At 26.1% G+C, this 15,321-nt stretch overlaps 3 protein-coding genes across 8 annotated transcripts; 1 reads left to right on the top strand and 2 right to left on the bottom strand.

The window, feature by feature from the left end:
- Positions 1-1,683: 1,683 nt before the first annotated feature.
- Rabex-5 (Rabaptin-5-associated exchange factor for Rab5) lies at positions 1,684-4,821 on the bottom strand. 4 transcript variants are annotated; one of them, XM_035881632.2, is made up of 10 exons: positions 4,803-4,821; positions 4,372-4,678; positions 4,186-4,301; positions 3,733-3,990; positions 3,534-3,663; positions 3,344-3,441; positions 3,022-3,278; positions 2,818-2,949; positions 2,453-2,698; positions 1,684-2,379 (listed from the first exon to the last, which is right to left on the bottom strand). In XM_035881632.2, exons 2-10 carry the CDS (start codon positions 4,548-4,550, stop codon positions 1,936-1,938), a joined length of 1,860 nt encoding a protein of 619 aa, XP_035737525.1. In that variant the 5' UTR covers positions 4,551-4,678; positions 4,803-4,821; the 3' UTR covers positions 1,684-1,935. The 4 variants fall into 4 exon arrangements, with proteins under 4 accessions (XP_035737525.1, XP_035737524.1, XP_035737523.1 ...); XM_035881631.2 differs by having other exon boundaries at positions 4,749-4,812; XM_035881630.2 differs by having other exon boundaries at positions 4,372-4,821.
- Positions 4,822-5,162: 341 nt separating this feature from the next.
- Positions 5,163-10,461, top strand: RpI135 (RNA polymerase I subunit Rpl135). The gene is made up of 16 exons (XM_035881648.2): positions 5,163-5,474; positions 5,575-5,907; positions 5,990-6,229; positions 6,306-6,628; positions 6,718-6,977; positions 7,075-7,317; positions 7,401-7,678; positions 7,752-7,949; positions 8,338-8,445; positions 8,532-8,708; positions 8,795-9,009; positions 9,134-9,272; positions 9,347-9,503; positions 9,604-9,857; positions 9,941-10,105; positions 10,220-10,461. Exons 1-16 carry the CDS (start codon positions 5,406-5,408, stop codon positions 10,430-10,432), a joined length of 3,372 nt encoding a protein of 1,123 aa, XP_035737541.1. The 5' UTR covers positions 5,163-5,405; the 3' UTR covers positions 10,433-10,461.
- VhaSFD (V-type proton ATPase subunit VhaSFD) lies at positions 10,213-14,429 on the bottom strand. 3 transcript variants are annotated; one of them, XM_085657254.1, is made up of 11 exons: positions 14,240-14,429; positions 14,008-14,089; positions 13,633-13,822; positions 13,329-13,547; positions 12,566-12,667; positions 11,904-12,109; positions 11,718-11,802; positions 11,250-11,656; positions 11,054-11,167; positions 10,870-10,966; positions 10,213-10,292 (listed from the first exon to the last, which is right to left on the bottom strand). In XM_085657254.1, exons 1-10 carry the CDS (start codon positions 14,295-14,297, stop codon positions 10,882-10,884), a joined length of 1,548 nt encoding a protein of 515 aa, XP_085513380.1. In that variant the 5' UTR covers positions 14,298-14,429; the 3' UTR covers positions 10,213-10,292; positions 10,870-10,881. The 3 variants fall into 3 exon arrangements, with proteins under 3 accessions (XP_085513380.1, XP_035737566.1, XP_035737567.1); XM_035881673.2 differs by lacking the exon at positions 10,213-10,292 and having other exon boundaries at positions 10,530-10,966; XM_035881674.2 differs by lacking the exons at positions 10,213-10,292; positions 12,566-12,667 and having other exon boundaries at positions 10,542-10,966; positions 14,240-14,428.
- Positions 14,430-15,321: the final 892 nt, after the last annotated feature.

Below are 15,321 nucleotides of genomic sequence, written 5' to 3'. Positions count from 1 at the left end.
AAATCGATCAAATAGATTTTTCTAAATCTTTTATACGATTTGAAAAGAAAATGTTTCGAAAAAAAAAAAAGAAAAACGCATTAAAAATTATATTTACTTTATATCACACATATTGAAATATTTCAATGACTCTATCGACTTCCATCTTACTCTTATAATTTGTATGATATTATATTTACTATCTTTTTTATGGCTTTCGTACAACATTATATTATTCTTGATTGTTTGATTTTTTTTACCTTCCAAATCTGAGACTCTTTGCAGTAGTTCGATTTAACAATGACGTCTAACATTTTGTTCATGTATTTTTCAATCAACGTTACAATTTCAAATAACAATAAAAATCCTCTTTTAATCCATGTTCCATTTTCGGATATAATCAATTCGTATAAAGTTTGTTCTGCTTCAAAATAAAAAAAAAAATTATTCTTCTTCTGCCATTTTCTTTATCAATATTTCCTATTCGTAGCAGTTAAAATATTATAATCAACGTAATACGTACTTATTATTCAAATCACTATAGATATCTATGAATGAGCAAAATAAATTTATATCGTATATTTTAACATCTAGTGGTCTTATTATCAAAATAATTTTTCGATTCACTTCGAACGAATTATTGTGAAAGAAATGTCGAAAAAACGACAAAAAATGTCGAAAATACGATTACAGTATTGTTATCATCGAATCCACGGCAATAGAAAGTCATGTTTTATTGAAAAACTTTTCCGCGGATGTACTTGTAAAAGACATTGATGTCTTAAACGTGTGAATAATTCTAATAAACTTTCTTTTTCGCGGATGACTAGATCTCCTTTTCTTACTACAATTATATATCTCCTATCCATTTTGAAGAGTTAAAATGATTAGAAAGCTAAACGTATAGTGACAACGAAAGCATTATTACGGAAAATATGTTTAAATACATATATATATATTTATGTGTTTTTTAGTTAATGTTGTGTCTGCATGGGTCCTTTTCTATGCACTAATACCTAAAGTATGAAAATTTATACAACTCTCAAAGTTATTCACATTTTCTAAATAATATGAAATGATATTCTTGTAAATTAATATTTTTAATTAATATTTATAGAAAAAATTACAATCCAGATCTGAGAAATAATTCAATGAGAATTCCTCCATAAAGATTGTGTTTCGTGAACGATTTATTGTACTAATATAGGTGGGTCAGTTATTAATTTTTTAGCTATATGGTGCAATTTATTTTTTATATTTTGATGTTGATTTCCATATCAAATATATGCTCTTCTTTTTTTTTTTTTTTTTTTTTTTTTTTAATAAGAATAAAAAATGTATATTTGTATATACACGCGCACAACATTCCATCGCTTATATTGTATTTAGAAAAGAGATTATAATACTATTATCAAAATTTAATTAACTATATTCATGTTGAATTATTACTATTTTCAAAATCATTTTCAAAACAATTTATAGAAATTTTTACTCCAACAAAATGTGTCTTGTTCTAATAAATATTATTTCACATTTAATTATTATATTACGAAATAAATAAAAAATGTATATAAAAAAATTTAAATGTACACAAATCTCTCATATTTTTCCTGAATTCTTGTATACATTCAAAATATTTACTATCTAATTAATATATGATCAAAACTGAAATCTTACATTAAATCACTTTATTTATATACAATAATGATAATAATTGATTAGCTTTCACTGAATATATTGAAATATTGATTTAATTTCTTAATCGATAAATTCAAAAGTAGTATGATGTATTAATAGATTATAATAATCATTAATTCTAAATTAATACTTGATACATATTCATAAGAAGGAATGCTCTAATCTGTTTTCTATTGATAATTTTATCACTTTAAATTTATCATGTGTAATTATCCAAAGAATAATTTTATAAATTTTAGAATGATTTTATAAATAGCATTACATCTTATGAAAATATGTAGAGTAATGACTGTCCGATGACAATTCTGCAGAATTAATGGACAAATCACCTGTACTGCAAGGGATTGTTGGTATATGTGATCCTTGTATAGTAAAACCATGATAATCTTCTTGACCTATTGATTCAATAGATGATACGAGATTTGCACTAGAAGTACTTGAATTTCCCAACAATATATCAGGTGTATCTTTTTCATGTAATTGAGAATCAGTCATCAATAAATCACATTGTGTATCTAAACTGATTAGACTTGTTTCATCATCTGCTTTACTAACATCTAAACTACCATCGCCAGTGAAAGAAGGAAAATCAAATGTTGGAGACGGTGTAATACAATCATCCATCAGTGAGGTTCTCAAATCAACTGAATTATTTGTCAGTGAAATGTTATTGGATTGGTCATTAACAGGGTGTGAATATACCTGTAAAAATTGTTAAATATTAAATCAATTAAATTTAACTTAATACAACATATGCACATACTCATGTATTTACCTGAGGTATAATAGGCGGTGGTAATTGATAATTTTCGATATTATCTGAATCTAAATTTGTAGGCAATCTCTGACTATGTGTTATTAATAATGGTGATTTCTCAATTGCAGTAGCTACTTTAACTTCTATATCTTCTTTAAATTGTGTCATTCTACATTGTAATTCTTTTGCTTCATTTATTATTTCTAAATTTTTTGCCTTTAATTTATCAAGTAACGTTATATCTTCGCACATCAAGTGCAAGCTCTATAGATCAAATTTATGAAATAAAAAAAAAAAAAAAAAAAGAAAAAGAAAAGCATATTAATAATTATTTTGAATGCAAAAGTTAAGATAATGAATTAAAAAGAAAAAATAATATTTACTTCACACATCATTAGTGCTGATTCCCATGTATTTGCTGGTACTCTTTCTCCTGACATATAAGCGTTAAAATCTTTCTCAGCCATATTCAAAGATTCAGCAGTTAAGTTTTCAATAAATGATACAGCACAGCACTAGAATTTTATCATGAAATAAATTAAAACTATCATGTATTGAACATCATTAATAAAAAATGAATATTATACCAAATTTGTAAAGTAGTATCCCCCTTCTCCTGTCATTAGTCTACTAGCATTACAAAATCTTGTTATGAAGTTTATATTACTTTTAAGTCGTGCAGGATTGGCTTTTAAAACAATAAAAATAAGAGCAGGTAAAAATTCATCTGCAGAAGCTGGACCACCTACAGATTGTTGTAATAATAAAAATATATTTCTACAGCAATAAATAACGCATGCTAACTTTTCCTGTGGAGCTTTAGCAGAATCCATATTTAGTAAATCTAAAAGAAATATTTATTTGATTAATTATCATTAAACTATAAAAAAAAAAATCTATATTACAAACCTGTTATAGATGTATATACAAGTTCTCTAACTTCAGAACTTGTTTCATGAATTCTACATTCTAAATTCTTGCCACTGACCCAATTTAATTGTCTTATTCTGTTACAAATAAAATTTAAAAGAATATACTTTATATTATGTTATATATCATATTCTAATAATAATTTAAAAATGTACTTCAATGTACAAACCTTTTTTGAATTGCTAAATCTTTTTCTTCATCTGTTGTGAACGGTGGACAAAATAAAATTCTGTACAATAATGTCATGGAATATTTTTCAACATAATCTAATAATCTTTCTTTAATATCTGCAGATATATCTGTAAAAATAATTATTTATATTTTTTAATAAAAAATATTTTGAATAATAAATTATATGAATTTAATACCTGTATATTTAACACTATTTTCTAAACGTTTAGCAAACACTTGATAAAAATTCTGTGTTATTTCTGATAATTCCTCTATTCTTTTGATATCTTTGTTCTGAAGGATATCTACTACAAATGAATGTATACATTTTCGTACATCTTTTTCAACTGGTGTTTTCACTATTGAAGCTATAAGATCTCTATTTTCAGCTTTTATTTTTTCAAGATCTGAATTATCCTTTGTTAATTCATAAAGTAATTCTTGGCATCCTTGTACTACAGAAAAAAAAAAGAAAAAGAATTGTTAATAAACAGTAATATTCATATTACTTTAAATAATATATCTATATTATTAATAATATACATTATATATATATATATATATATTTTTTTAAATAATATAATAATAAGAAATATGATGGAAATATATTAAAAATATTACAATAATAAAAAATAATTTAAATATATTACACTTTGATGTAGGCTTTCGAAAAGAAATATTTAATAATTTATATTTCTTTTCTTGTTGAGATTTCTTTTCTTCGTGTTTATGATATCCAGTAGATAAAGTTCTATTAGATGTATCTCTGCAATAATGATAAATAACAAAATAGAATTATATAAAAATCTCATAAGAATAAACGAGAATATTCTTACATGTCGACAGTTTGTAAGTTTGATATATACTCTCTTTGTGCTCGTTGCTTTTGTAAATGTTCTCGATGACATTTGCTGCAATATCCTTCCCATTCTGCATTGCCATAAAAACCACAACCATTTTTACATTTCAAATCCGCCTCATCGATGCGAAGCGAAGGTGTTTTTATAGAATACATATCTTTATTTTTTATTTTTTAATAAAATTGCAAAATTCCATAATTTCTAGAATATATATATTTTATTTGGATTTATATATAGAAATATGATCCGTAACACTTCAATATTACTACGATGTTTTCCTCTCCTGCAAATTGTATGTAAATTAAAAATTAATACCCAAATTATACATAACTAAAATTAATATCATTTTCCACCGGTTATTAAACAGAAATATTAGATAGCAGAAGATACAAATGTCATCCGTTTACTTTTCTTTCCTTGACTAAATTAAAGTTGGCAACACTAATATAAAGCGTATAAAACGAATAATAAGGAACCATCAAAATGAATGCATGTACCATAAATTAAAATTAAAACTATTTATATTTTGCACGTTTAATCGTATATCAATGATTGTTAATTATAAAACATTATTGTAAAGTAGAAAAAAAACATATATACAATGAATTTATTCAAGTATTTCAGTTTTAAATTTATTTTAAGAATTTTACAAATTTATATATCTAAGGTTCTTAAAATTGTATGTACGCTCTTGAGTAAGATAGAGGACATATTCTATCTAGCGTTGTAAAGAGACATTACATTACCCCTCTCATTGCCACTCTACACCTATAGCATTTACGTCACGTGACATGAGTTATGCCTTGCAATACGAACGTGTATCTATAACCTAACCTATCAATATTACTAACCTAACAATTTTTATCCACTAACGTCTAATTTTTCTTTTTTTTTTTGTCTGCACGTGTTGCATTCATTTGAAAACATTAAGGTTAGATAGTAGTATCGTATATGACAATTATATTTCAAACATAAAATATAATCTTATTTGTTTTCTTTACTTAATAAAAATGTTATCTGAACCAAAGTTAACCAATACTTCTCCAGATTTTGGAATACCTCCGGATATACAAAATCCTGTAAGATTAAATTTTTATCAATTCAAAAATTATTTTTTGTTTAATATTTAAAATAATTATATATGTATATATATATATATATGTCTTGTGTATATTTCAGTTATTACAAAGTTTAGGACTTCCACATGTAGATTCCTTTAATTATATGTTAGAAGATGGACTTTCTGAAGCAATTATAGATATATTACCAGTTTATCTTCAACTTGCTAATGGCGATAAAATTATGTTATGGATAGATAATGTAACGATTCATCAACCATCTGTCCCTACTAATGTAATTGGTGTAAAAAATTATAAAATATATCCTACAGAGTGTAGACAAAGAGGTGCCACTTACAAAGGAAAAATAACAGTTAAATTAGGATGGTCTGTCAATGGCATTTCTCAAGAAATACTCGAAAAAGATTTAGGAGATATACCTATTATGGTTAAGGTATACATTTTAAAAATATTCAATTTGTATGGTTTGTAAAGTTGTCTATAATAGAAAAACTAATTATATAATTTTTTAACAGTCTAATAGATGTCATCTTAATAAAATGAATCCTAGTGAATTAATTGCTCATGGAGAGCATGAACAAGAATGGGGTGGTTATTTTATAATTAAAGGACATGAACGACTCATACGTATGTTATTAATGACAAGAAGAAATTATCCTATTGCAATTCGAAGATCAGGTTGGAAAGCTCGAGGTATCCAATTTAGTGATCTTGGATTACTTTTAAGAAGCGTTCGAGATGATAATACTACATCGGTAAAAGAATTATTATTATAAATATTATTAAATTATTCTAGCTGTATTTTAATTAATTATTATTTTTACATTACAGAATAATACATTACATTATGTTACTAATGGTTCTGTAAAATTAATGTTTACACATAGAAAAGTTTTATACTATACACCTCTCATCTTAATATTGAAATGTTTAATTGATGTTTCGGATATTTTTATATACAATGCTTTAATGGCTGGTTGTGAAGATGATTTATATTATAGAGGTTGTATTTTAAATATGTTACGTGCAGTACATGAAGAAGACTTACATACACATGAACAATGTAAAGCATATATTGGAAAGATGTTTCGAGTTAAATTTTTTGAACTACCTCAAGATTCAAGTGATACAGAAATTTGTGATTTTATTATTAAGTAATTATTATCTTAGTAAATATTTTGTTTATTTATCAATGATATCTATTTGCTTATATATTTATCATTATTATATTTTCAATTTACAGGCATTGCATTGCTATACATTTAGATGATCCATTAGAAAAATTTTATTTACTTGCATTTATGACAAAAAAACTTTTCGCTGTTGCTAATAATAAATGTGCTGTAGAAGGTGCTGATTCTGTAATGATGCAGGAATGTTTATTAGGTGGCCATTTATATTTACAAGTGTTAAAAGAAAAGTTATATGGATGGCTTACAGGTCTTAGGATTTTAATTATGAAACGTGCCAGAAACGCTGATGCTAAATATGTTTTAACATTGCGTAAGTATATTAACACTGTTTATTTCAAATACTTCATTAATATATTTAAAACATAGTTCTGATAATTGTATATATATATATATATATATTAACTTAGAGGAGATGTTACATATAACAAAGTATGGAGGGTCTCTTGAATCACAAATGGAAAATTTTTTATCTACTGGAAATTTAAGAACACCTACAGGTTTAGGCTTAATGCAGACTAGTGGACTTACAATAGTTGCAGAAAATATTAATAGAATGCGTTATATGAGTCATTTTCGTGCAATTCATAGAGGCTCTTTTTTCCAAGGAATGAGAACTACAGAAACCAGACAACTTTTACCTGATGCTTGGGGTAATAATTTATTATGCTTTATAAATAACTTTGTATGAAACTGTTTGGTATCTTTTATATATTCATAATCTTAATTATTCCAGGATTTATTTGTCCTGTACATACACCAGATGGTACACCATGTGGTTTATTAAATCATTTAACTATGAATTGTATTATTACAAAACATCCAAACCCTGAATTAAAAGCTGCTATACCAACAGTATTACTAGATCTTGGAATGTTACCTATTTCTATTGCTGATAATTGGAAAGACTCATATACCGTTATGTTAGATGGGAAATTAATTGGCCTTATTGAAGACAATATAATAAACAGAGTATCGGATAATTTAAGAATACTTAAGATAAAAGGCAAAGAAGTATGTAATTCTGATTAAATAATAGAGAATTATAGTAGATCGGTTTATTTATGTACAAGAACTTAAATCTTAGGTACCATCTACAATGGAAATAGTATTAATTCCAAAGAAAACTGTACCAGCTCAATATCCAGGATTATATTTATTCACTAATCCCGCACGTATGATGAGACGGGTAATGAATTTAGCTGCCAAAAAAACAGAACTTATTGGAACATTTGAACAAGTTTATATGGATATTTGTATCACACCAGAAGAAGCCTATGATGGTGTAAATATTTCTTTAGTATACATTTATTTTTAACCCTTTGAGTGCTGAATACTCGTGGTCTATGCAGTCCGTACGGACGGCGTGCAGCTGGCGCAGACAATTGCCGGGGACTGAATACTTTTTCGCGCAATATGGATCTCGTCGACGGTTTATGACACATTATAATATAGTATACAATCCAATTACTATTCCGTTGTCTATTCCACATTGAATGAAAATATTTTTGCCAGGCGCATATTTGCGTCCATAATCTATATCAATAGCTTTCGCTGGACGCATATGTGCGCCCATAGCACTCAAAGGTTTAATATGACTATATTGATATTTTTTTTATATATTAATGTATATTTTATATATATATATATATAAATGTATTTTACATTTACAGCTAACTTCTCATCAAGAATTAGCAAAAACTTCATTTTTAAGTAACTTAGCATGTCTTATTCCTATGCCAGACTGTAATCAAAGTCCAAGAAATATGTATCAGTGTCAAGTAAGTCTTCTTACATACGGCTAGAATAAAAAAAAAAAATTAAGATTATTATCAATTAATTATCTTAACAATACAATGATGTATAGATGGGTAAACAAACAATGGGTACACCATGTCATACATGGAAACAACAATCTGAAACAAAATTGTATAGATTACAAACACCAGCAAGTCCTTTATTCAGACCAATGCATTATGATAAAATGGGTTTAGATGATTTTGCTATGGGTACCAATGCAATTGTAGCTGTTATTTCATATACAGTAAGTAATCATAACTATATCGTGATCATTGTAATAATATTTATTAAGATATATATAATTAAGAGATAGTAATATTAATTATTTAGGGATATGATATGGAAGATGCAATGATTATCAACAAAGCTGCTTATGATCGAGGTTTTGCCCACGGAATGGTTTATAAATCAGAATTTATAGATTTAAAAGATCAGAAAAGTTACTTTGCACGAGATCCAAATAAACCTTTTCTTGCAGAAAAGCTAGATACTGATGGCTTGCCTATACCTGGCTCTATGATCAAAGAAAATGATTATTTTTATTGGTAAATGATTAATAATAAATAATATATATTGTCATATTTAAATAACTTACGAAAATATATTACCATATGTTCTGCTCATTATATTATGTTACATTATTATTATTATATTTGATCTTTCTTTTAGTTACTATGATGCTGAACAATCTAATTATGTAACTGGTAAATATCACGGAAAAGAAGATATATACATAGATAATGTAAAATTATGTGGTACTTTAAATAATAATACTCCAAGAAGAGCTTGTATTACATTTCGTATTCCAGTTTGTATAATACTTTATTCAAATATTATTAATTTATTCAATATAATTATAAAAATGCAAGTAAATACTTCTAGAGAAATCCAAGTGTTGGTGATAAATTTGCTTCAAGAGCTGGGCAAAAAGGTATTTGTTCACAAAAATGGCCAGCCGAAGATCTACCATTCACTGAGACAGGTCTAATTCCGGATATAGTATTCAATCCTCATGGTTTTCCAAGTCGTATGACAATAGGTAAACAGGATTAAAAATTAACGTAGTTCAATTATATTTAAAAACAAAAAAAAAACATCTTTGAATCTAAAGTAAAGATTTATTGTTGTTTTTATTGAAGCTATGATGATCGAAGTAATGGCTGGAAAGTCTGCGGCAGTACATGGATTAGTACACGATGCAACACCATTTAGATTTGATGAGAATGAAACAGCAGTTGAGTTCTTTGGAAAGTTATTAGAACGTGGAGGCTATAATTATTATGGTACAGAAAGAATGTACTCTGGTATCGATGGACGTGAAATGACAGTTGATATATTTTTTGGAATTGTACATTATCAGAGATTACGTCATATGGTCTCAGACAAATGGCAGGTTTGTATCTTTTCGTTAATTATACTGGTAATATAAATTATGTGAGAATACAATTTTTTCTTTGTTTGTTTTTTTTTTAATAGGTAAGAAGTACTGGTCCTATTGATGTCTTAACGAGGCAACCGATAAAAGGACGGAGACGAGGTGGTGGTGTTCGATTTGGAGAAATGGAACGAGATTCTTTAATATCTCATGGATGTTCATTTCTTCTTCAGGATCGTCTTTTCCATTGCTCTGATAAAACAACTGTAAGTAATTGTATTTCTTTTATATCCTAATTCAAAATATTTATTTTTTAACTGTATATATTTATTTATTTATTTATTTATTTATTTATTTATTTATAAAATGTTACTTTCTAGGCTTTAGTTTGTCAAAAGTGTGGAACGTTATTAGGACCAGTGTTAGAACTATCAGTAAACCCAACAGGTATAACTGAAAAGAAACAAAAGTGTAGACTTTGTGGGGATGATGAATCTGTGAAAGAAATTGATATTCCTTACATATTTAAATACCTTGTAACTCAACTTACTTGCTGCAATATTAATGTCAAATTATCATTTGTAGAAAAATGAAGGAAAATATATTTGTTATATATTTTAACATTGGCATATATTTTCATTTTTTTCTAACATTCCTTAAATTTTAAAAATCTGTTATATTATATACTACCTCTAGTAATACGATCGTACCACACATATAAATATTTGTGGCTATACAACATTTACATTTAAAGAATTTTTATATATGTACATAAAAACTGATTCATTAATAATTTATACATGGAAGTAATGAATCAGATTTAATGGAATAACAAGACAATAGAACATTTTTAATGGACTATCTTGTGTCTTGTTGCAAATTAAGCTGTTTGTACATAATATTAGTACATAGTGATATCGATTTATACAGATAAGTAAATTATATATCACATAACCATACAATATCAATACTTAATAAAATATGTAAGCATTTATACGATTGCTTATCTAAAAGATAAATAGCTACCCACTATTGCAAAATATTAAGCTTTAGCAGGTACTTGTGCACCAGACTTAGTTCCTGATGCTCCAGTTTGTTCTTTTTCTAATTGTTTTCCTAAATATTCCCTAAAAAAAAAAAAAAAATATTTATCTGACATAAAATGGAAACTATTACGAATGAAATTTTATTATTTTCATTTTTTATATTCTTACCAATTGTGCACCATAAGTTTTTGAACAGCAAGAAGAGCCTCATATCTTACATTTGGATCCTCATGGCCCAATAATTGCATTACTCGTTGTTTACCACCCAATTGTTCAATAACACTTAAATTTAAATATTTTATATGATTTATATTACAAAACGGTATAATATAATATGTAATTATAAATGATCAGATTAACTTACTGTTTTCCTCGTGGATAATGGCGCACATACTCTCCTATATCAAAACTTGCTACACTCAAAACCATAGGTTCTTTACTTGTTTCCAATAAATGAACTAAAATGCGTAAAAGTTCATAATTTTTTTCGTTCAATCGACTAGCATTTTCCCGCCAGAATTTTCCAGATTTATGAACAGGTGACCATTCGAGACGACCAGATTTTATTTCTGTTGAGTATTCATCAAATGAACTTAAGTCTTGTACAGATGCTAATAATTTATCGTTCAAAAATTCTATATCATCCGTGATATCCTCATCATCGAATTTACGTTGTACCAAAATAGATAATTGTTTCAATACTTTATATTGAACCATTGCAATGCAGTGTTCCTTGGCTACTTGGGCATCCTCCACTTTTTCTATAAGATTCTGTTGAAAATATGATAATTTAAATAACATTCATATATTTTTAAGTATTATTTTATCTTACCCTAAATACTGCGAGAATAATTCGAGTCACTTTTTCTTTAACAGAATCACTTAATATATCTGCAAGAATCGGTATAACATTAAATCTGTAAAAAAAAAAAGAAACAGTTATATATATATATATATATAAAAATAAATAAATACTCATAAAAACTTTACACATTTCATATATTTTAAATTTACGTACTTATTCATTTTTTCTGCGAGTAATGGATTAAATGTAAGTACCCATAGACAGAAAATAAGTTGATATTGTACTTGGAAATTTACTCTGCCAGACAAGACACTCAAAAGTGTTGAAATTCCATCGACAGAGACAAATGCAAAACGATATTCATCTACACGTAACATCATTTGAAGGCATCGTGCGACAGATTGAATGTATTCATTATTCTAAATAATCAAAAACCAGATAATGATATAAATTTTCTATAACAATAATTGACATATGTAAACTAATAGGCATTCAATTTACATTTAATATAGTAAAAAATGGATTAATTACTTTATTTAGGTAGAAATCTAAAAAAGCAGAAAAAGAAACAAACATAAAGATATAGATACATATTAAAAAAAAATTGTTTAGTTATATAAAGAGTATAGAATCAAAAACCTATTCCATATAATTCATTTTATTAATGCAATTAATAAAATAAATATTATTGTGAAAAACTTAATAATTAATGTAAACTAACAACTGTTCTGGCACCTGTTTATTATAATTATAATGATGTAATTTCAAATTTTATTTTATTTGTGCTTTAATGAATAATTCTGTTCCCTGCTATTCTTTCATACGTAGTTTTTTTTCAAATATCAGTAGTTATAATTTGTTATTGCAAAACCAACCGGATTATGTAATTCGTGCAGTTCATTGGCCTCCCCTGCCTCCTCCATAGAATTATCCTGTGTTACTTCTGCATGCAAATCTGTCTCCTGAAGAGCCTCAAACTAAAACCCCATCTGATCTTTTGAAATATTCTACTCCTAATATAACTAATCATTTCACCCTTCACCATATAAAAAGCAGTAGAAATAATGTTATCAAAAGAGTGTGAACTTCAATTGTTAGATATAAATTCTGTTAGTTTTATTTCAAATTCCCACATATATTAATCAAATTAATTAAAAAATTTTAATTTGTAACATATTTGATACCACAAATATATCAAATAACGTTATTTATCAAGCATTTAGTATAAAAGACAAATAATATTAAAAGAACGATTTCTAAGTTATGTTTTGTTTAATTATTTAGTTAAAATTAAAGTTGTTATACAACTCATGAAATATTCTTTCATAACAATGTCAGATTAATTCACAAAAGCACATTTTAATCTAAATAATATGTTAATAATAGGTGCCTTGTTTATGCATATATTATAAATATATTATCTAAAATAAATAGCAAAGCAAGATATAATTAGAGCAAATAATATGTTCATAAATAAAAAATAAAAAGCTTTACTAATATCCTGGAACAAATTATGAGTTAAAAATAACAAATTTCTTCTAATTTATTTAGATTTTTATCCAAATATGTAAGTATTATTACCATGCATTGTAATTTTTACTATTTAATTTTATTAGATATTAAATTTGGCATACTTACACTCAGTTTAAGTTGATCTTTTAGCCAAGTTAGATAAAATTGGAGATCAGTTTTTTCCATTAATTCATGACTCCAACAAGCTAACTTAGCTATAATACGAGAAGTCATATTTAATATAAAACCATCTTGCCTATTTAATAAATTAAGGAATGGTCCCCAAATCGACTCTCGTTTACGTGAAGAATGTTCTCTAAATATTTCAACACGACTACGATCTTCCTAATAAAATAAAATATTTTATAAAAACATTGAAATATAAAAATAACAATTATCTGTAAAATATTGTATAATTTAAATTAAATACCTGCAGCATATCATCTATCATTGTAAGAATATATTGTGTTGTTTGTTCTTTTGAAATATGATCAAGAAGATTGAGAAAAGTCTTTGCAGCTTGATGTGGATTTTCCTTTAATTTTTCTTCCCGAACATGAGGATCGCTTGTATCAAAAGCTACTATAAAGTCATAATCTTCTTTAGGTATCATTAGTGATCTATAATGTAAAAAATAATACATTTAATATTATAATATTTTTGGATATATTATTAAGTTTAATAATGTAATGTTGGATATGATTTAAATTATTATCAAATAAATATATTACATGTCGATCAGTTATATAAAGATGTTTGTTAGTACATTATTTTGATTACATTAAAATAGATAAAATATGCTTACTGTAGATATGACTGCCAATTAATTCTTTGATTTCTTATTTCAGCTGCTTGCTGCTGCAGAGCACTCGTAGCGGCGAGCATATCTATAATAATTTATATATAAATATTTAATTGTTTTAATAAAGAAAAGAAAATATTAAAATAAATAATAAGCAATGAGATATTTCATATGTTTTCATATGTTGGGAGTGGCATTATCATCTTATAAAACTAATTTTATCAAGGTTATTTACCAATTTTCTCGTCGGGTAATGCTGGAATAATTTCTTTAATATTCGCCCGTTCCACCATGTCTGCCGTCGATATTAAGCGATGACGAATTTAATAAAAAATTCTTAAACGATTAAAATGAGTGACTTTATACTCGTACCTACTCCTGCTTTTACACTTGTCTGTGATCACAAGACCAACATTCAGTGTTACCAACGTATAAAAAAAAAAAAGGAGCAGTTATAGCAGATTCTGAAACATCATAAAATTAAATATAATATTTCTAATATCGCATAAATATTTCTAAGATTATTATTTATTAAGTTTTTATATTCTTAAATATATTTTATAAAATGACCATTAAAATATTTATAAATAGGAATGAAGGAATAAAAATGTATTCCAAATTATTAGCTAAAATCATAGATAAGTATGAAGAACACGTAATTTCGTAAAAAGATCTTTATTTTATAAGTATTATTTGTGTGTATGTATAAAACTACATTCTAACGATGTTTTTTTTTTTTCTTGTATAGCCGTCTCTTCATCGTATATGTAGCTATCATCCTTGGAAATGCGATATTTTTGTAATCACGCGCAATTATATTGTATTTATTTTTTCCTTCTGTATAGCTAAATCTGCGTTCTCAAATGAAATATATAATTTTTGTGAGAAACGTGCACAAAAGACCTATTGTATAATAATTTTTATCGTGTGCATCAGCATATATTCAAGTCTAAATTAAGATTTATAATTTGCTATACAACATTCACAGAGATCATTGAATCTGACGATTATGACACGTTAAATTTTCTTAATCTTTTGTTTCACATTCCTTACAAGAATTCTTTATAAGGGTAAATCCTTTTGTTGCATTGGATAATATAGTTAATAAAAAAAATATTGTATGCGAGTATCTATAAAATTATTTCTAAAGTATAATATCTGTTTAATATTAATCTTTTTCTGGTTCACATTTTTGTATTCAATATAATTGATGTATGATGTGAATTTTTATATTATCTTTGTTGTGTATACATATTTCACATGCGCGTATAAAATAGATGTTATAGTTTATCATATCTAAGCTCTTTGACAACTGCA

Source organism: Vespa mandarinia, chromosome 5 (assembly GCF_050613455.1).
Source record: "Vespa mandarinia isolate Hongniang chromosome 5, ASM5061345v1, whole genome shotgun sequence".
NCBI classification, from domain to species: domain Eukaryota; kingdom Metazoa; phylum Arthropoda; class Insecta; order Hymenoptera; family Vespidae; genus Vespa; species Vespa mandarinia.
Note: the sequence above shows the minus strand (reverse complement) of the source record. Positions and strands in the feature narration are given on the sequence as shown.